At 35.6% G+C, this 22,887-nt stretch overlaps 1 protein-coding gene across 1 annotated transcript; it reads left to right on the forward strand.

Annotated features, from left to right (window-relative positions):
• The first annotated feature begins 1,773 nt into the window (after nt 1-1,773).
• On the forward strand, nt 1,774-22,776 carry LOC120216117 (phospholipid-transporting ATPase 2-like). The gene is made up of 26 exons (XM_039213630.1): nt 1,774-1,824; nt 2,145-2,154; nt 2,190-2,410; nt 2,794-3,007; nt 3,215-3,331; nt 3,738-3,830; nt 3,936-4,110; nt 5,337-5,503; nt 6,338-6,442; nt 7,105-7,202; nt 7,563-7,704; nt 8,311-8,399; nt 8,548-8,657; nt 15,359-15,523; nt 16,331-16,485; nt 16,606-16,686; nt 16,822-16,942; nt 17,742-17,848; nt 18,587-18,718; nt 20,136-20,289; nt 20,620-20,737; nt 20,839-21,012; nt 21,159-21,210; nt 21,371-21,498; nt 21,875-22,025; nt 22,218-22,776. Exons 3-26 carry the CDS (start codon nt 2,286-2,288, stop codon nt 22,551-22,553), a joined length of 3,309 nt encoding a protein of 1,102 aa, XP_039069561.1. The 5' UTR covers nt 1,774-1,824; nt 2,145-2,154; nt 2,190-2,285; the 3' UTR covers nt 22,554-22,776.
• Nucleotides 22,777-22,887: the final 111 nt, after the last annotated feature.

A 22,887-nucleotide genomic window follows, 5' to 3' on the forward strand; every position in this document is an offset into this window, starting at 1 on the left:
TAATTGAGGTATATTTATATTATATAATAATATAAATTTGAACCTGTAAAATAATTATATCAATATCTATATATTTAAGACCAACAATCATGAATGAGACATTAGATTCTTTAAATAAGGTGAGAAGTTTAAATTTTAATATTTACGAATGGAATAAATTGGTTTGGAAGGATTATCCTCGTATCTATATTACTCATTCGAATTAATTAATTATTAAATCGAATATCAATGATTATAAAAAATACCGTTGAGGAAAAATGGTATAATAAAAAAATGGGATATCTAGTCGTATGATATTAATTATTTCAACTTTTATTTTAAAATAAGATTTTTTATTTGAGTATTTAATAGTTAATTTCATTCAATTCGTATGATGGGTGAGGAAAAGACTAATATTCAAAGGGAATGCTGGACTTGATTCTTTTATATCTTCTGTATTGGGCTAGTTTCTTTTTAACCATCGGCCTTTGAGGCTAATGCAAGCTCTAATCGACTTCCTCTTACGAGCATGTCTTATTTGCGGCCCACACACTCACTAGCAGAGGTGAGTATGGGTCGGGATGGGTCAAATTTTATATAATTTCTGTCTGTTTCGAATTTGATTTGAAAATTATATATCATTTATCCAATTCAAACTTGATATGTATTTTTGAGATAAAATTTGAATCCGATTCAACCTAACCCAAAATAATATATTTATAAAATACTACTTTTATTTAATAAAAAAATGAATTTAATTGAAAAAAATAATATATAGAGTGGTCTTATTACAATTATCTTTAAATATATAAGGTAAAATAACTTTTTTTTGGACAATTCGAATAAGACATCTTTCATCCGATAATCTAATTTTTTTAAACTGACCCAATAAAAACACATCGTATTAGAACACATCAAATTTATATGTCATGCCCATTCCTACCTACGGTATAGGTCGGTCTCTCTGATTGTGACAACTCAAGGTTGGAATTTATTATTATTATTATTTTGATACAATAAAGTTTAGGTCATTGATGATTCTCTCAATCTAGGACTAGGGCATACATAAAACTTAATCGTGATATATATAAGAATTTATAAATTGCTCATCAAGAGTGACGGTGGTAAAATTCGAATTTGATCTTATAAATTCAAATTCTTAAATCCCAACTATTTGTACCAACTATTAAGCTTGCTTTTGTTGTGTTGTTTTAATATTTTAAATTATATTTACATATTACAACCTTAAACGAACTAAAATTATTATTTTTAAATTATTTTTCGAATAATTTGTAGAAGAAATTTGATATACACTGTAGGTTAATCTTATTAATATTTAAAATATTAATTTAATAGGTAAATACCAATCATTTTATTATGGGATGCATTAGAGAATTGTAATTCTAAAATTAAATTCACATCCTTTAAATTGTCTGGTTATGCTAATGTCAATTGAATTAAAATTTATTTATTTGATATTTTATTATTTTATATTATGACGTCAAAAATATTAAGCCCTCTAGATTGGTAGATAAAGGTTTTTTTTTCTTTTGAAAAAATTAAACAAATTTGAATTGGGGATTGTGATCTCAGTTAAATCACGTTATAGTTGCACTCGGATCACGAAATCAAGACTAAGGTGGTGACGCATCAGATGGCTCAAAAGGGAAGTTTACAATAATCGAACGGATAATAGAGGATCCACAAAAGTCAAACAGTGGAACCGCGTACACCCAACAACCGACTCTTTTTTATCTTTCAAAGGAAAATGGAGAACAAAGACCGAGCACGGGGAAGGTGATGAAGAAAGGGGGAGAAACATCGACAGAAGTTTGAAAAAAAGAGGTACGATCTATCCTATTTTCCGTTAAAATTTCGGATTCTAGATTCAAAATCTAATATGCCAAAAGCCTTGTTGAATTCCTTTGAAATTTTATGGTAACAATCTAGTAATGATTTTGTTTATCAATCAATCTGACGGTTCATTCGTCGGATTGATTGACGCCTTAATACAGAAATTTTCATTTCATGATATTGTCTCATATTTTATTTTTTAACGATAAATTACAGCTTAGAAAATCTTAGTTTGAACTAATTGAATGAAGATTCCACGATGTGACGTGTAATTAATTGAGCTGCTCTCTTGTTTCCCTTGCAATTTCGGGAAAGGAAAAACTATCGTGAATTGCTTCTAATGTTATAATTTTTATGCCAGGTTAAGTGACGGGCTCGTTGCCGCTGCTGAGCTCTGTAATGAGCTAGGGGGGAAAACTGGATAGTTGCCATTGATTGCTTCTGAGGCAAAAATGAAGCGATATGTTTACATTAATGAAAATGAATCATCACACGAGCTTTATTGTGACAATCGGATTTCTAATAGAAAATATACTGTGCTGAACTTTCTCCCTAAGAATTTATGGGAGCAGTTCAGGTATATCTTTAAAACTTTTATTTTCAATTGGAGATTAGTTTCCAAGATTAATATTGTGCTTTCCTTGGTTTCATAAGCTAGATAAGCAGAGATCGTCTTTGTTATATTATCAACCGTTTACTATGCCTATTTATTTTGTGCATTTATGATTTGTTTGTACAGTGATCAATTCATACCTTCTTCCTATCTTTGAGATTTTTTTCTCTTTTGAAGAATTGCCACATGAGATGACTCTTACATGGCATTTGATGATTCATTTATCAATTGTGCAAGGCAATGTACTTAAGCTGGAAATCTTTGTTTTTTCCTGCTTAAATTTTTTGTTTATTTTGCATTTCTTCGGCAACCACTCTTTCTAATAGGTCTATTGCTTCTTATTTCAGCCGGTTCATGAACCAGTATTTCTTATTGATTGCATGCCTTCAGTTATGGTCGCTAATTACTCCAGTAAATCCTGCCAGTACATGGGGACCGCTAATTTTTATATTTGCAGTCTCTGCGTCAAAAGAAGCATGGGATGATTACAATAGATATTTATCAGACAAGAAAGCAAATGAGAAACTAGTTTGGGTTGTTAGGCAGGGTATCAGGAAACATGTGAGTTTTGTAGTATTTTTTTTTTTCATTTGGTTATTTGATTTTTATGGAAAAGTTAATTTGCATATCACTGATTTTCTTTTTATGTTAAAGTTGAATGACCTCTTGCATTAGGATCACTTTCTATCTCGTTCCTTTTGAACTTTGTAAAACTAACCGTTTACTTTCTCTTTTTATGTCATTTGTGATTATGACAATCATTTGCAGATCCAAGCACAAGATATTCATGTCGGTAACATAGTGTGGCTTCGGGAGAACGATGAAGTGCCATGTGATCTTGTTTTGATTGGGACATCTGATCCACAAGGCCTTTGCTATGTTGAGGTGAATATGCACCTTGTTAAAAGTTGTCAAATTCTGTAAATATTAGTTCATGGTTGAACTATAACTGTGGACAGGGAAGGACACCAAAGTTTTGGACAACAACAGAATCATGTGAACTTGAGAAATACAGCTTCTTTTGGAAAAGTATTGGATTGAATGAATAGATTTGACTACCTTCTGTACTATGAATTGTTACCAGTTCAGATGTTAGAAAATTTAAATCAGCATATGGTTTTGTTTTTGTCTTTTAAAAGCCTGAGCAGAATGAATTCATTTGGGATGAGGTCAAGCTCTTAATGTCAAAATAGAAGAGCCATAGAACATAAAATTGTTAAAATGCTCACACTGTTAGTGGGTATTATTTTTAATTCTTTTACATTTACTTACTGCACAAATTGTCTTGCAGACTTCTGCCCTTGATGGTGAAACTGATTTGAAGACAAGGGGAATACCTGCTACTTGCATGGGAATAGATTTTGAATTGCTGCATAAAATCAAGGCAAGATTTAAGTATCATAAATTCATTTTTTCCCATTTTTCCCCGGTATGTTAGACACACACATTTGTGTATTTTGATCTTTACATGTTCTGTTTTCTTTTCCAGGGTGTTATTGAGTGTCCAAATCCGGATAAGGATATTAGAAGATTTGATGCCAATCTGCGTTTGTTCCCTCCATTTATTGATAATGATGTGTGTCCTTTAACCATAAAAAACACAATTCTTCAGTCATGCTATTTGAGGAACACAGAATGGGCTTGTGGAGTAGCTGTCCACACTGGCAAGTTCCTATATATGAAATTCCATGGTTACTGATAAATTATGCCATTAGTTTGTCATTGATCTCTATTATTCATCCTTTACCACCTTAATATCTAAGTGTTAATGAGAGAAGATAAAAAGATGATGAGAAAGAGCTGAGATGCAGAGGACTAGGTCATTAAAATAATGTAAAAATGGTCACATGCTAAAAATAATTAAGCAAAATTTGTTTTGGGTTCTGAAACATATCATGATATTTTAGTTGTTTTTCTGGTGGGCTCTGAAGGGCATTGGTAAATAGGCTTCATCAGGTATTTTATTTTTGATAAGAAGTGGAGGCCTCGTTAAAAACCCCCTTCATGATTACTAGAACACCATAAGGTGTTCCAGAAATCAGCGGAAGGAGGAAAAGAGTGCCTCAAAATTTTATTAATAAAAGAGTAGTACAATGCATATGATTACAACCAAACTTACCCCCCATACTATAGATAAAACCAAAAAAACGAGAAAAAAGCAAAACCCAACAAAAACTCCCTATCTTACCCAATTCCAGACTTTGCTAAAACGTTTGCCTCTAAGTTTGTTGGCCTAGTATCCAACGAATAATGCCCTTCAGGTTCCTTATCCAACGAATAATGCCCTCCAAGTTCCTAATCTTATCCGCTATTTCTTTAGAAATTGAAACATACAAACTTGCGCATTTATCCAAATTCTTAATCCACTCCACAGACAACTTACTATCACTCTCAATAATCAACCGTATCTTAGAGCACCAGCTAGAAGTTTCAAAGAAAATTAAACCATGTTTAAATTCAATCATCAAGAAATTATAACTTCCAAGATTGTTACAAACATCCTGGGATCTAGTACAGTCTTTGTGTTCTTCCCCAATGTTTGTTATTATATTTGTTATGCATTCTCATCTTGATTCAATAATTATGAAAAAAGAAAAAGTTAAAACTAACTTGACTTTAATACCACATAGATGGCCTAGTTGAGTAGATTTTGATTGATGCCTTGAAAACATGATAGCATTTCTTTTCTTTGATTTCATTCCGAGTACTATCTGAACATATATGTATATTTTTGTGAATATTTCTGCATTGTTTTCCCCCTTAACTGGCTTCCTGAGTTTTCCGCACTCTGTATTTTTCTGATTCTTAGTTCATTTGATGGTTTCATTTATCGTTCTGATGGTGTTAATATCTCTTCTGTAGTTTTTGAATTATTTATTCCATCTTTCAGGAAATGAAACTAAATTGGGTATGAGTAGGGGCATACCAGAGCCAAAGCTAACAGCCATGGATGCTATGATTGACAAGTTAACTGGTGCTATATTTGTTTTCCAGATAGTGGTTGTTATGGTTCTTGGTATAGCTGGGAATGTGTGGAAGGATACAGAAGCAAGAAAGGTTGTGAGAAATTACATTTTGTTCCCTTTATTTCCCGAACATAATTCAAATTTGCATGGATTCTATACATTTTAACTGCACAGGAATATATATTAGCCTTTCCCTTTAATTTTAGGGAACTTTGCTTTGTACAAAACTGATTAGTTCGCTTAGTTTTACGTCAGTGTTTATCTATTTCAATACTCTCTTAAATTTTGACATCTTGAGAGGACCTCTATTAACTGTTATCCTTGAAGTTGGATTTTGGTTCCTATTAAGGTAATATCCTAAAATCTGAATCATGGTATAAGATCTGTGATCACATAGTTCAGGGATGAAATTTGTGGTTTGGATACAAACTGATGTATGCACTAGGTGGCGTTGCACTCTTTTTCCTCTGCAGTGTGATTTTATCTAAGCCTCAATTTAGCGGTGTGTAAACTTAGAGGGTTGTCCTTATATTAAAAGCCAATACCATGATTCTGCAACCTGCCCGTTTAAAACATCACAAGATTACTTTATATTAATATTTCAATATTTTGTAATATAATTAGATTTAGAATTAAATAAAAAGTTATCAGTGAACCAATCTATATCTAGCTGGATGTTTGGGCCTGGCAGGTTGTCTCCCTGGGATACCTGCATAATCCTCGTTGCTTTATTCTTTCAAATTTGCTTGCTGCTCAGTTGCCTTTCCTCCATGCATGCCTGTGGTTTTCCATATATTTTCTGGATTTTTGTTATTCTTCAGTCATATTTTTTATCATGAAGCTTTGCACAAAGAATCGCACCCCCCCCCAAAAAAAAATATATATGCAACAATGTGTTGACTTTGTACCCACTTTTTTGTTGCAGCAATGGTATGTTCTATATCCGCTTGAAGGTCCATGGTATGAGCTATTGGTCATTCCTCTTCGTTTTGAGCTTCTGTGTTCCATCATGATACCCATATCTATTAAGGTAACCCAATATAAAAATACTAATGATTTTGAATTGTTGCCCATGCTCTTCTTTTTTTTGGTATGAACCTTGATATACTGAACGGACCAGCTTGCCACTAATAGCACAGAAGGTTCTTAGCTAGCCACTGTACTGTGTTACGCGAGACATTGACTAGATCAAAATATGGTGCAACAGTGATGTGAGTTTTGAGTTTAAAATAATAATAATAATTATGGCATGATTATAATATGATTAGGAATGCATTACAACTTTACCAATGTAGAAATGTTTTAGTTTCATTTGATTGTACTAGGACTAGTAGGACAAGTGTAGAATGTTTTGTTCAATCATTTGATTGTTAATAGAAATCCAAGTGGGTGTCAGAAACTAGTTCTAGTTTAAATTTATTGTAGACACATGTCCTTGTACTGATGGTCCAAGTTAAAATCTCTGGATTAATGGGTTATTTTCTAATACTCTTAGGTTGGGTGGTTGGGAGATGATTGGTTTCTTTACTTGAAGTAAGGTTTCGAATAGATGAGAATATAAGCTTCATCTTAAATATCCTTTTAATTTTTGCTTCTAATCTTGTTTATTTGCTTCAATTTTTGATTTTATTTCCATATTTGAGTTCTTTCTCAGATATTTTATCTTGTTAACCATCAAGCCTTTTTTTGCAGGTCTCTCTGGATCTTGTGAAAAGTTTATATGCAAAGTTTATTGATTGGGATTCTGAGATGATAGATTATGAGACTGGTATTCCTTCACATGCAACGAAGTAAGTATTTTTTCCAAGAAATCAATTAGCTGGAGTGCCCTTCTTAGTATACAAAGCTGGTAGCTAAGTTGATGTCACTCAAACTGAACATTATCTGTTCAAATGTTTGAGTCTTGTATGACTTGGCACACTTAACTCTCCTTTTTTTATCTTTCTCCCTTTTGTTTTTACTTTTCACAACTCTTATCTCTCTCTTTTTTTCCTTACCATATTATTAAGTTATTTTTACAACTAAAACTTTGTATATAGGAGTTGTTTTTGAAAAGAATTATATGCAATTATTTAGCTACATGGTTGGATTCTGCATAGATTTTAGTGAATGTATATATTTGATAAAATTGGTTTGTTTTTATGTGGCAGCACAGCAATAAGTGAGGACCTTGGACAAGTTGAGTACATAATGACTGACAAAACTGGAACACTAACTGAAAATAGAATGATCTTTAGAAGATGCTGCATTAATGGCGTTTTCTATGGAAATGAGAGTGGTGATGCGCTGAAGGTTCGTTATCTATTTTTCACCTTCTTGCTCATTACCTAATCTTTTCTCATTGAATCCATTTTTAGGTTCATATTCTCATTGAATCCATTTTTTAGGTTTTCATTTCTGTTGAATGAAATTGTCTTGCTTGAAATAATCAGGGACAGTTTGACTTTTTATATCTTGCTAATGAAAGCTGATATTTTATAATTGAGGGGGGTCCAAAATTGGGAATGGAGTTTAATAAGTTATTTTGCCCGTGGGCCTTAAATTCTATGTTTAAGATGAGAATACAAATTTCATCTTTAACATCCTTATTTTGCTTCAAGTTCATAGCTCTTGTAAATTCTGATTTATCATTTCAAATAGTCTTTAATAAGTTAATTTTTATGGTTTTAGTTTTTATTCTTGGAAATAACATAATGACTTGAAGCAAATTGCATGTTTTTAGATAAATGAGCTCACTATTCTTAATATTTTATGATTCTTATTTTGCTAGAAATAGTTTGAAATTCATTCGGAGGATCTTTAAATCAGTTAGAGTTTCTTTTGGTTTCCAAATATTGAAGACATTTTCATGTAAACTATGATTATGACTGATTTTGCCACGGGTGCACAGATGATAAGCTTCTTAATGCTGTTGCTGGTAGCTCTCCTGACGTTATTCAATTTGTCACAGTTATGGCTATATGTAATACTGTTATTCCTATAAAGAGGTGATTCTATCTTCTATCTTGGTAGAATCTTTTAGCTGCAATTTAGAGATAGATCATAACAGTATCATAACTTTGTTCTTAATTTCAAAAATTCTGTTGCATACATTTGCTAATACATATCATCCTGACCTGTTTTTATCATCTGTAGCAAAACCGGAGCCATCTTGTACAAGGCACAATCTCAGGATGAAGATGCTCTTGTTAATGCTGCTGCTCAATTGCATATGGTTTATGCCAATAAGAATGCAAATATTCTAGGTAAAAATCCTTCCCTTTTTGATGTAAAGAAGTTGATCGCTAGGATGATTATTTATGGTTTCCTGTATTAAATACCGTACAGAGATAGCACTTGCATAGTTCAATACTACATCACATATGTTCCCCGTGTATAAGGGGTCACAAGTTACAGAAAAAGTACTCGTATAATAACAATGGCGAGAGAGTTGGGTCGTCCATCCTCCGATGAGGAATGGACTGTTTTTGTTGATAACCTTAGTAAGAGAGTTACGAGAAGTGAGCTTAGAGAGATTTTCATCCAGTATGGTAAAGTAGTTAGGGTCTATATTCCAAATGTTATTTTTAAACCGAACTACAAATCATCCACGTTTGCCTTTGTGCAATTTGCGTTAGAGAAAAGCTGTAGTAGAGCAGTTCAGAACGTGAATGGAACGCTGATTGATGGGAAGCGAGTGTCAGTGGGGGTGGCAAAGTACAAGAAAAATAGTAGAGGAGGAACAGTGGGAAATAAGCTTCAATCAGCAGGTAACAAGCAAGTCATAGGGGACAGGGGTTGGCAACAGGTGAAAACGAAAAAAGCGAGTAGTTTGAGGAATGGCAGAACGTACGATGAGGTGTTGATGGGGGATAGTTCGAAGAACATGGAGCAAGTAATAGTGGAGAGTGAAGGAGGTAAGGGTTTGAAAGATAATGAAGTGAGGAATGTATGGGATATGCACATTCCCAATGATGATTATGGTTGGGTGAAGTATTCATTAACAGGGGTTGTCAAATATCCCCTGCAGCCGAACATGGTGAAGAAGGCTATGGCAAAGGAGGGGTTCCAGGTAAAGATTGTAAGCTGGGGATTCGTAACGAATGCTGTCATTGTTATGTTCAAGTCAAATGAAGACTTCGTTAAGGCGTGGTCGAATTACCGAGACAAATTGTTTTCCTGGTTTCAATGGTTATCACCGGTGATGAGTGAGGATGGTGTTCCATTGGCGTATGGCTTGGTAGAGTTGGTAGGGTTACCACTGCTTTGCTGGAATGTACCATTTCTGGAAAAACTAGCGGGAAGGTGGGGAGATCTTGTTTGCATATTGGACGAGACTAGAAATAAAGAAGATCTCTCTTCGGCGAGATTATTGTTGAGGGCTGCTAGTCCTTATGACATTCAAGAGTCCATCATAGTAGGGTCATATGGAAGATCTTTTAAGGTTAAAATTTCTTTGGGAGGTAGCTATTATGCAGCCACAGATGTTTCCGGAGAAGAGTTACAGGAAATTCCAGTTAACGGTGATAGCTCAGGGAAGAAAGTAGACAGTCGGGGAAAATCTGCAGAGGTAGTGGGGACAGAGGTGGGCACGTGGGGGCAAAAAGTTGTAGAAAGTGGGGGGTTTGAGGAAGGTGGGGAACATTCTCTTGAAAAGTCGTCCTACACGAAATCCTATGGTTATGGGCTGTCAGGGAATCTGGAATGTGTAATGGAGCCAGTTTCCAATAAGGAGTACGCGGGTCTTGGGCTGAGAGATGTTGTGGATCAGAGTTGCTCAGCCCAATCTGATTCTAACTGGGATTCCTTTTCACCAGTAACTAAAATTATTCCTAAGGGGCCGGCTGTTAAGTTGAAGTGGGATGGTTTAGAAGAGCATAACAAGTGTCAGTCTCTCCATGAATTAATAGAGGTGGACAGTGGTGGTCTTAGAGATAAAGAAGGTGAGGGTGTCCAGGAGGAGGAAGAAAATAGAATGCAGATGAAAGTTGTTAGTCAATCGGTGAAGGAGGTAAACAAGGAGATTAGTGTGAAGAGGAAGAAAAGAGGATTTCCAGTTACTACTTGTATGACTCTGCGTGCAGCACAGGATGGAAAAAAGAAAAAAGGTCATTATGCCAGAGTTTACAAAAGGTCGAGGAACAGAAGAATATGGTTTAATTCGAGTAATGATGCTGTTTTTACTGGTTCAGAGGCTATTACGATTCAAGATCAGAAGGGTTCAGACCGCACAAACTGTCATCAGCCTTCATTAGAAGACGTGGAGTGCGTGGAAGCGGATATCTCTTCCTCCTTAAAGTTCAGGAGAAATAGCAGGAAGAACAGAAGAGGTTTAATTAATCTTGCCTTGGAGTTGGTCAGTATTAACACTGCCTTCTCTCCTGTTTTTTCTAAACTGGTGGAGGAAGCTATGGCCACGTGGGAAGTGAGCATATTGTTAGGCATATCTTTCAAGGATGGCAAGGAGACATTTATTGAAAAGATTTTATGCCTTGAGAAGGGATCGGAGGTTGTAAAGGATGATGGTTATGATGGTTAGGTTTTGTGATCGGTTGAGTTTGGTTTGGGTGGTTGGGAGTGATATTTTTAATGCAGAATTTTAGTATACTGTCGTGGAATATTAGAGGTTTAGGGAGGAGAGAGAAGATTGTTTCTGGCGCTAGACTGGTTAAGAAGGTCAAACCAGTAATGGTTTTTATTCAAGAAACCAAGCTCGATCATTGTAAGGGGTCTATTGTACGGAGATTAGGTGGGGATCTGTTAAAGGGAGTGAAGGTTTCTCCAGCACAGGGGTCTAAGGGCGGATTGATCTGTTTATGGAATGAGAATATGTTCAAAGTCACTTTTCAGCATGTGCACAGCAGATTTTTGGCGCTTGTAGGGAAATTTATAAACGATCATAAGGAGTTCGTTTTTATTAATGTATATGGCCCTGCAATTGAGGATGAAAAGGAGGCCTTTTTGAGGAGCTGTTGTGTTTCGTTGTTTCGATGAATTTACCGGTTTGTATAGGGGGTGATTTTAATGCGTATATTGATCCGGAAGAAAAGCTAGGGAAAGCTCAGAACTGGCACACAATAAACATCTTTAGAACTTTTGTGCAGCGAGCTAAGCTCATTGATTTGCCCATGTCAGGAGGGACTTTCACATGGAGTAGCAACAGAGAAGTTTCAACATGGGTTAGGCTTGATCGGTTCTTAATAAGTGACACTTTCCTCAACTGTTTTCCTAAGATTACACAGAACCTCCTTTCGAATTTTGTGTCAGATCATAAACCGGTGTTGTTGAAAGATTTTTGTATAAACTGGGGCCCAAAACCTTTTAGATTCTTCAATTATCTTTTACAAGAACAAGGCTTTGATGATTTTGTTGTAAACCTTGTGGGAGATGAGAAGAATAAGAGGGATTATGGGGGAATTTTTAGGACGTTACAGATGGCCAAAAATCAGATCAGAAGGTGGCAGGGAATTAGTAATGTTGGGCTGTCAGACTCCATTGCGACTCTTGAAGGGAAGATAGATAATTGGGAAAGGAAGTCGCAAGGTGGGATCCTGTCCAAGGGGGAGTGGGACCAGATGGTAGAAGGGAAAAAGGAGTTGTGGAGGCTATTAAGGATTGAGGAGAGCATTTGGTGTCAGAAGTCCAGGAGTAGATGGATTAAGGATGGAGACAGAAATACAAGGTTCTTTCACTTGAGTGCTTTGACGAGGAATAGAGCCAACACTATTCATTCGTTGAAAATTAAGGGAGATTTTATTTCGGATATAGGAATGATTAGAAGTACTGTGTTCAATTTTTTTAAGGCAACGTATAACACCAAATCAGCAATGGAGGTTGAGGGCTTAAACTTGGAATTTGCACAACTAACTGCAATTCAGAGTGCATCTTTGGAGGTGGAATTTTCTGAGCAAGAAGTATGGCAAGTAATCTCTTCTTCGGATAGTACTAAAGCTCCGGGCCCGGATGGGTTTACCATGGGTTTCTATAAGAAATATTGGGCAAGCCTAAAGGAGCAGATCATGGAGTTTTTCTCTGATTTCTATCAAGGAAAGATGTGGGATCACGGAGTTAATCATACGTTTATAACTTTGATTCCTAAAAAATGTATTCCCGAGAACATTGAAGATTTTCGACCCATTAGTCTTGTGGGCAGCATGTATAAGATCCTTTCAAAGGTTCTCTCAAAAAGACTTATATCTTGTGTCAAGGATATCATTAGTCCGTCTCAGTTCGCGTTATTCCGGGTAGACAATTGTTGGATTGTGCATTTCTAGCCAATGAAGGAATTGATTCTTGGAGGAAGCAAGGACTTAAAGGGGTAGTTTTCAAGGTGGACTTCAGTAGAGCTTATGATACAATAGAATGGCATATTATTCAAAGGCTTATGAGGGAGATGGGTTTTGGAGAGAGATGGTGTTCTTGGATATCACAGTGTATCTCCACAGCTTCTATCTCGGTATTAGTGAACGGGTCTCCTACTAAAGAGTTTTCTATTGCTAAAGGCTTGAGGCAAGGTTGTAGCCTTTCTCCTCTTCTGTTCAATTTAGTCGGGGAATTACTTCATAGGATGCTGTCTAAAGCAGTGGACTTGGGTCTGTTTCAAGGTTTCTCTTTTGGTAAAAATCAGAATCCCTTCTCTTTGTCCCACCTTCAGTTTGCAGATGACTTAATTATTTTCTGTAGAGCGTCTATTACACAGATTAGAATGTTAGAAGAATTTTGAGGATTTTCGGCTTAATGACGGGGCTCCATTAAATTTAGTTAAAAGCAAACTTTATGGAATTAATGTGGAAAGTGACATCCTTGAAGAATGGGCTACGAATATTGGCTGTGCTATTGGTTCTTTTCCAACGGAGTACTTAGGCCTTCCTTTAGGGGCAAGAATGAATTCGGAAAAGTTGTGGGATCCGGTTATTGCCAATTTTAATAAGAAATTGGCTGGTTGGAAAGTTACTTCTTTATCTTTGGCTGGTAGATTGGTGTTAATAAAGTCGGTATTATCATCGTTACCTATTTTTTTCCTATCTATGTTTAAGATGCCTGCTACTATTTCTCAAAAGTTGAATTCATTGATGTCGGATTTTTTATGGGGGAGTAGGGAAGACAAGAAGAGAATGCATTGGGTGCGCTGGGATTATGTATGTAGGCCGTTGAGTGGAGGAGGATTGGGAGTGGCGGATTTGAAGGTTACTAATAGAGCTTTGTTGGGAAAGTGGGTTTGGAAGTTTGCCAATGATAAGAATTCGATGTGGAAGAAATTTTTATGTAGTAAACATAATGTAAGCTGTCATTCGATGGATATCAATAGAGTTTTTTCTTTAAAGGACTCTTGGATATGGAGGGGTATTGTGAACAGCTATTTAAAGGATGATGTCATTGGAAGCTGCCTTAGATCTCACGCTAAGCTTCAAATAGGTAATGGTAAGTCGATTTACTTTTGGAGTGATACGTGGAATGGGGATTTTCCTTTGAAACTCTTGTTTCCCAGAATATTTGCTCTTTCCTCAAATAAATTGGGTAAGGTAGCTGATTTTGGGAGTTTCGGCTCGTCTGGGTGGGTTTGGAACATTATGACCAGGAGAAACCTGTGTGATTGGGAAGTTGAGCAGTTGGTTGGGTTATTGGACAGTCTTAAAAACATCAATCTGGTTCAGTCTTTGGAGGATTCTTGTTGTGGGTCGGTTCGGAAGATGGGCAGTTTTCTGTTAAAGCGTGTAGGAATTCCTTTTCTGTTTTTATTGATGAATCAGTTCAGTGGGAGAAAGTTGTTTGGCTGGGGTTAGTTCCACCAAGAGTGGAGACTTTTCTTTGGCAGTTGTCTCATCAAAAGGTTGCTGTGAGAGTGGAGTTGCTGAGAAGGGGGATCGATGTAGGGGGGATCATTCTCTGCCCGTTGTGTAATCAAGGGGCAGAATCAGTTCAACATTTGTTTGTCTCTTGTCCTGTTTCTTGGGAATTATGGATGAAAATTATAGGGTACTGGGATATTCAGCTTGCTATTCCACAAGACCCCCCTAAACTGCTCAGTTCATGGGCTGTTTTGAGGCCAAAATCAGTTATTTGGTAGTTCATTCCAGGGGCAGTTTTTTGGTCCATTTGGAAGTTAAGGAACGAGATCATTTTCGACAAGGGAAAGTTAGACAGAATTTCTTTATCTTTTACTGTTCGTTTCAGACTAGCTAAGTGGTTTGTTGCAAAGTTTCCTCGGTATTCAACTCAAGTTGATTTTTAATTGGTGACCCCTCTGTGGCAGACAACTTTCCAGACTTCAAGGTTTTGAACAGCATTGGGTCTTGCTGGATTCCTCCTCCTATGGATTATTTTAAAATGAATGTTGATGGAGCGGTGAGTAGTTTGGGGATGGTGGCTGGTATTGGGGTATTCTTAGGAACTGGAATCGGGTGATTCTGACTTCTTTTTCGATAAATGTTGGTCCTAATACTCCCATCCTAGCAGAATTAAAGGCTATCAAGAAAGGCATTGACATCTTTGTTTCATCTGTTTGGGCTTCGAAGGGTAGGCTTATTGTTGAAAGTGATTCAAAGACAGCAGTGGAATGGATTAAATATCAAAATTCTGTCCCTTTGTACCTATCTATTTTTGTGAAGGAGATAGTGTCTGCTGTTTCTCGATATCAGATCGTTATCAGGTGGATCCCTAGGTGTTGTAACTGTGAGGCGGATAAGCTGGCTAAGGAGGGTATTGGCTGAGTGTTTCTAGTCTTTGGTATTTTAGTTGGAGTGTGTTTTCTATGTGGTGAGGTATTGTAGGAGTGTTTCTTGTCTTAAGTATTTTTGTAGGAGTGTGTTTTCTTCTGTATGTTATTTTTGTAAGTGTTTCATTTCTAATAAATTGATGTTCTCTTTTCCTCCTTTTTCTAGAGGGTTCTTGCCTTACGGCAATGGACTACTTAGAAGGAGGTTTTAAATGAGACATCCTATTCCTATCAAAAAAAAATACCGTACAGAGATCAGGTTCAATGGTTCAATAATTAAGTATGAACTATTGGAAATTTTGGAGTTCACTTCTGATAGGAAAAGAATGTCAGTGGTTGTTAAAGATTGCCAGAACGGAAAAATTTTACTTTTGTCAAAAGGTGCAGATGAAGCAATTCTCCCTTATGCTTATGATGGTAATGTTTTTTTTTCAATCTTTTGCTCATCATGTTATTATTTTTAACTTCAATCTATTTGTTTGATGGTTGATTTCATTGGCAGTTAGATTCTTGTTTGTCTGCATGATTTAATTTTTTGATGATTGTTGCACCTATGTGCACGGATCGCCTTTTTTCTTTGAGGAATATCTTTGGCTTACTGGCATAAATAACTGTTGCTATCCTGCCTTGAACAATGACCATGTGCATCGATTCGAGGATGGGGTGTTGGAGGTTTGGATCTTGTAGTTAAGTCCATGTTAACCTATATATTTGTTTCAACTTCAAGTCTCATTCTTGTCATTTCATTTTCATGAACTTATATTTTTAGGTTTGGAATTTCTTTAATATCCTTTTTGGGACCTCATTCTAATCAGAGAAGTACTTACTAAATTTAGAAGCTAAAAGGTTTCTTATGGTGGCTTCTGTTGTTTCTGTCTTTATCACAGGTTATCTCCATTATGGGTCTTGATGCTGTTGGGCTATTACTTTATACATTTATGGGACTTTGACTGTTTTCCTAGTTGATTTCCCCCCGTTTTTGTATATAATTTCTGGATCATGCATCGAGAATCATAAACTTGCCTTACCTCTCATCATGCTGGCTTGCTAATATATTTAAATTTTTTAATGATTGGAAAGTTTTTGTGGGGCTTGTAATGTATTGAGATTCACTGATATAAGTTATTGTTATTGCATGTTAGAAAAGGTAATTTTTAAAAGGACAATAGATATTAGTGACTGAATCGGTTGGTTTTCTATATGATATAATCATAACCTTTTCAGGGCAACAAACAAGAACATTTATTGAAGTGGTAGAACAATATGCTCAATTGGGGCTACGTACTTTATGCTTAGCTTGGCGTGAATTAAAAGAAGATGAGTATCAAGAGTGGTCTTTGATGTTCAAAGAGGCTAGTAGCACATTAGTTGACAGGGAGGTGAAGTACTATCTAATGACCTTTTTGTGTTCTCCATTTGTTTATGTTTTACCTTATTGCACACTTTTGGTCAAGTTTGGTGATGAGTGACTCAGTTCCTCTTATCAACACATTCTGCAGTGGAGGATTGCTGAGGTTTGCCAAAGATTAGAACATGAGTTTGAGGTTCTTGGAGTCACTGCAATAGAAGACTGTCTACAGGTGAAGTTGAGCTATTAAATCCAACTTGCATATAAAACCTTTTTCATTTATATTTAAGTCAAATATACATTATATCCATGGAATGTATTTTGGATGTTAACATTTGCCCCTTTATTTTATTTTTAATTGTTTTAGGATGGTGTACCTGAAACAATTGAAACACTCAGGAAAGCAGGAATAAATTTTTGGATGCTGACCGGAGACAAGCAGAATACTGCCATACAGATCGCCCTTTCTTGCAATTTTATTTCCCCTGGTAGGTTAACCATTTACATAAATTTCAATTCTTTGTGTGAATTACATGTTCGGCTGTTTATGTTGTTTCAAATATCTAGGTCAATTGGAAGGACTAGTTTTCATGGTTCCTAAATGTTTGAAACTATGCTACTTGTATGATTTGTTGCTTGGATTGAACAAATACATTTATTCAAGTTCTCATTTCTTGCATCTCTCCACATGCCTGCAAATACTTCGTGTGTTCTTATTTGTTATAATAAAGATAAAAGAAACAGAAGTTGTGTTTGGAGCAAACATTAAAAAAATTAGAGTTTAGCCTTTTCTTCGAAATTTTAACACCTGAAATTGTTGCAGTTGATAATATACTGCACGGCTTTTCGTTTTATGTTATTAAAGATGCTTAAAAGGAGCAAACAGGGTTGGGAGGGTCGCCCACATAATGGGTCTCTACAGTACCTGATCTGGAATAGTTGGCCAAATGGTCTGGTATGGGTGATTATACCTAAAAAATTAAAGATGCTTAAAAATGTTGTTATATTTGATTATCATTTTTGGTGTTTCAAGCCATATTAATGATTAAGCTAACGGATTTGGTGGGGGCAATAATTGAGGTTTTGTTTTGTTACAAGGGATCATTATGCATTGTTAGGTGATTTGTCTGGTGGAATTGGTCTTCTGCTGTCAGCGTTTTATTGGTGCCACAAGAAATTTGATTGCTTTAACCAATTAATAAATATGTCAAAGTTTGAATTCTCATCAGTGTTCATTTCACATTTATATTGTCTCCTCCTTGTGCTTCCTTCTGAACTTACTATCAGAGCCAAAAGGTCAGCTTCTTCTAATTGATGGAAAAACTGAAGATGAAGTTTGTAGAAGTTTAGAGAGAGTTTTGCTTACAATGAGGATAACATCATCAGAACCAAAGGTAAGCCATTGCTCCATCTTTGTATATTTATGTGTAGGGTTATCATGTTCTTTCTGGCTGCTATTCTTTTGTGTTTGCAATCTCGTAATTGCCAGTTAATTGTAGTGTTTAAATTTCTTAAGAGTAAATTGATGACTTGATTAAGGGGAAATTTTCTGGTTCTAAACTGAATTGTGATTCTGGAAGAAAAAAAAAATAGAGGGCCATCTGACACTCAAGACACTCCAAAAATACCACTGCCTTTAGAAAACCTCAGGTCCTTGTTATCTTAATCAGATCATCATAGGATGAAGGTCAGCGCTTATGCTATACAAACTAAGTTGTTGAAGTGGCTACAAAAGTTATTTTCACTAGAATCAGACCATATGTCTGAGGCTCACAAGATTCACTTATTCACTCACGTATGCATTAAACCAAAAACTAAATATACAATTTCTATGGAAAAATGAAATGGGGGGTTGTTGACTTGTGTCTTTTGACTAGTATGATGGTAATGATATTTATCACATTCTTGGTGGAGTATTTAATTGAAATTCATGCTACCTTACAATAATAGTAATGAATGGTACCCGAAACAACCCTGTAAAGAACCTTTATTCCTTTCTATTGCTTCTTTAGGGTTTGATTATTTTACTATACTCGTAGAATGAACTATTTGGCAAGTATTTCTGTCTACCTCAAAAGGTTTTATTCGCTATTGCCTTTTTCCCTATTTTTAGCTTTCCCATTTCATTGCAGGATGTGGCATTTGTTGTTGATGGATGGGCTCTTGAAATTGCACTTAAGCATTATAGGAAAGCCTTTACAGAATTAGCTATTTTGTCAAGGACTGCTATATGTTGTCGTGTTACACCATCCCAGAAAGCACAGGTTTTGATTTTGTTGTTAATTTTAAATATATTTTGGATTGATGTTTTGAACTTAAGTTACAACTACAGAACTTTCTTAGTATGTTCTCACTTGCAGTCATATTTATCATGTTCACTTTTTTCTATTTTCTATAATTTTTTCCTTAAGGCTGTTAACCTCCACAACCATGCTAGGATATTCGGAAATAAAAAAGTTTACTGTCTAAACTTTTAAAAATCATTGATGGCCCTTCATGCAATAAGTCTTGCCCCCTTTTTATAAGGAATTTTCCTAGTAGAAATATATAAATAAAATCCCTAAAATCTTCTAACCAAGTAAACTTTTAAAAATCATTGATGGCCCTTCATGCAATAAGTCTTGCCCCCTTTTTATAAGGAATTTTCCTAGTAGAAATATATAAATAAAATCCCTAAAATCTTCTAACCAAATACACTATATGATTAAAACTTGAAGAGGAGTATTACGCTGGCTCATAATAGTCAACAATTTGATCATTGTCTTCACATTTCTTTCATCCAGTAACATTCATGGCTTTATAACTGATGTACAAGCAAATTAATGACTAAGAAAAGGGGTACATCACATGCTGCTTGTATTTTGCTGCATGTATCTTTTAATAAGAACATCCAAGAGCATTTGTGAGGAGAGAATAAATGTTATGCATTGTATCTATTGGTACATCTTTTTCCAACATTTTATGTATGGATAATATTCTCTATTGATACATCTTTTTCCAACATTTTATGTATGGATAATATTCTCTATGCTCAAAATGGAGAGGAAAATAGGAAAGTACTCTTGAATCTATCTTTCTGCAGACTATAGAGGGTTGGGTGGTACTGCTATGAAGAAGCAAGGGGAATTTATACCTTCTGATTTTCTTGCTTCTAAGAAAAAATATTGAGTGAACACTGGTATGGCTTTGCCTTGAGAATTCCAAGTAGTAACATAAATGTAAATTTTGAAAAAGGAAAAGAAAAGACAAAAGGAAAGGAAAGGGGAAAAGAACAATTAAACTTGGGAGTCTTAATACATCATTTTGGCAGCTTTCCTTTTTTTTTTTAAGTGCTAACACTTTTCATTATGAAGTGTGAATTATCATTGCCCTAATATATTTTAGCTAGACCACCTTCTAATGTTCATGCTCTGAACTCCCTTTGTTAGTAGTACATATAATCATATATTGTGTACTGTAGTTTTGTAATTCTCTTATAGTCTTAATCTCATTTAAATTTTTACAGTATTAGGCTGCTTTTCGCTTTTTTCTGGAGTTAATCTTATCCTTACTAACGTAAAATGCTGAATATTTTTGTTGTGTTTCATTAATGGTATTTATAAAGATTATATTCATTAGTTATTACCTTTTTTTTATGGAAGTGTTGACTGTTGAATGTAAATGAAATGATACTTTTGGCAGCTTGTCGAACTCTTGAAATCGTGTGATTATAGAACATTGGCTATTGGGGATGGTGGAAATGATGTGAGAATGATACAACAAGCTGATATCGGTGTTGGCATTAGTGGAAGAGAAGGGCTGCAGGCTGCAAGAGCAGCTGATTATAGTATTGGAAGTAAGTAACATTTAAATATATTGAAAAGCTTTCGGGACTGTTTGCCTATTGTTTTTCTTTTTGACAGTTATTAAATTATGATGACAGTTGTATGAATCTATTCTAATCTTGAAAATTCTCAACATGTATGTTTTTCTGGTAATTAGTTGTCATTAATGATAATGAATCTGAAGGAAGATTTGCTGTTATGATCCCTAGGCAAAATATAACATTTTTAGGATAAAATAGATATTATAGTTCTATTTGTTGGTGACAATATACTATTTTGCCAGAAAAGCATACAGGTTGATAGGAAAAGCATACTTTTCTAAATATCTCTATTGGTTGCAGAGTTCAGGTTTCTCAAAAGATTGATACTTGTTCATGGCCGCTATTCCTATAACCGCACAGCATTTCTGTCCCAATATTCCTTCTATAAGTCGCTAGTTATATGTTTCATCCAAATTTTGTGAGTTCCTACATATAATCCTCTCTCTTGCTTTTTACCTTACTTGATTTCCACTTAGACTTGCGTATCATTTCTTTTCTGCTGACACCAGAACATATCAGTTTCTCTTTTATTTCAGGAGTCTCTGGAACTAGTCTTTTTAATTCTGTCAGCCTGATGGCTTATAATGTTTTCTACACTAGTGTTCCTGTTCTGGTCAGTGTTCTTGACAAAGATCTTAGTGAAGGAACAGTTATGCAACATCCGCAAATTTTATTTTACTGCCAAGCGGGAAGGTTTGTTGTTTCTCTCCCCCCCCCCCAACACTCCATGTGACGATTAGGATATGGAACTGGACAATTGGTTGTTTCCTTTTAGCATACAACTACGTAGACTTCTGATTAATGTTCATCGAACTGATGCGGGATTGTTTCTGTCACAGGCTTCTGAACCCAAGTACATTTGCTGGATGGTTTGGTCGATCTCTGTTCCATGTGAGTTCTTTTCTTTATCGAAGTATCTTTACTGATATTGCTCGTGAAGTAATTGAAACAAGTCTGAGAACATGTAATGATCCGTGAAGGTAGTTAAATCTTCATTGGTGATTGGAACTTCATTAGCTTTATTGTCCCGTCAATTTGTGGGGATTTGCAGGCAATTATTGTGTTCGTGATCACCATTCATGCTTATGCCTACGAGAAAAGTGAAATGGAAGAGCTTTCTATGGTGGCGCTCTCTGGATGTATATGGCTGCAGGCTTTTGTTGTGGCATTGGAGACAAAGTATGCTTCTGTTTAACTGCAGAATGTAGAAATTATGTTAGATTTCTGTTTTCTTTTCCCTTTTTTCTTCTCACAAGGTCTTTTAGGCCAGCTTATAGGGGATTCGAAAAATGGCATGTGATTTAGTTTATCCTTGCTTGAGAATTAATGTGAAATATGATTGCTCCATTGGTGCTGTTAAGGGGAGTATAAGTATTACTGTATTACTTTGTCATCATCATTCCATGGCCTGCGCCCCCACAGGCCTGGAACGTGCATCTTGACCCGTGATAAATAACCCCCAACCAATTTTCTTTTACAATGTTTTCCCCAAATCCCTACAACTTTGAACAGATTTGAATATTCTAACGTGCTGAATTGTAATTGGTGCCTGCAGTTCCTTCACAGTATTGCAACATCTTGCCATATGGGGGAATTTGGTTGCTTTCTATGTAATTAATTGGATTATCAGCGCTATTCCTGCATCGGGGATGTACACTATCATGTTCCGGTTATGTAGACAACCGTCTTATTGGATAACTATGTTTGTAAGTTTCACTTCTGCCTTTAATTTGCTTTTCTTTTGATGTGAAAAGGAGGGATCCATTTCCTTTTTTCTTTCTCCTGTTTAATTAGTTAGGTTATCGGAGTTTTATTTTCTATGCTTGTCAGCTTATCAGTAGTATGGCTTTTATATTGGAATCCTGATCTGTTGTTTTTCTTTGTTTATCTTAAAACAGCTCATAGTTGCAGCAGGGATGGGTCCGGTTCTAGCCTTGAAATACTTACGGTATACATACAGACCTAGTAAAATCAACACACTTCAGCAGGCTGAACGAATGGGCGGGCCGATTCTAACTCTAGGCAATATTGAGCCACAACCGAGATCGATTGAGAAAGAAGTTTCTCCCTTGTCGATTACTCAACCAAAGAGCAGAAGCCCGGTTTATGAACCTCTTCTATCGGATTCACCAAACTCTTCGAGAAGGTCGTTGGGGCCAGGAACTCCTTTCGATTTCTTTCAGTTGCAATCTAGACTGTCGTCGAACTATTCAAGAAACTGCAAGGACAATTGAGGTAGACAAATTTAGCCTAAATACATGATTTACATTTCTACATGCTGCTGCATTCTTTTCAACAAACTGCAAGTATTCGACATTCCGGTTTCGTGTTAACTTTAAGACACTTGATACCGGGACTACGAAGAGCACTTCAAGTTCGAAGATCTTGCACGTCCTATTTCTGTTTTAAAAATTTTCGTGAGAAACAACAAGTAATGGAAACTAAAGTTTAAGACGAGTTCGAAGATAGTGATTTGCTCGAGTGCTGCAAGTCGGTCGATTATTGAACCAAATAGAACTCTGTGTTTTTTATTAAATTCATTGGCTAATATGACATTTAAAAATGACT

The sequence above is a fragment of the Hibiscus syriacus genome, unplaced genomic scaffold, assembly GCF_006381635.1.
Source record: "Hibiscus syriacus cultivar Baekdansim isolate YM2019G1 unplaced genomic scaffold, ASM638163v2 tig00110156_pilon, whole genome shotgun sequence".
Lineage (NCBI taxonomy): Eukaryota > Viridiplantae > Streptophyta > Magnoliopsida > Malvales > Malvaceae > Hibiscus > Hibiscus syriacus.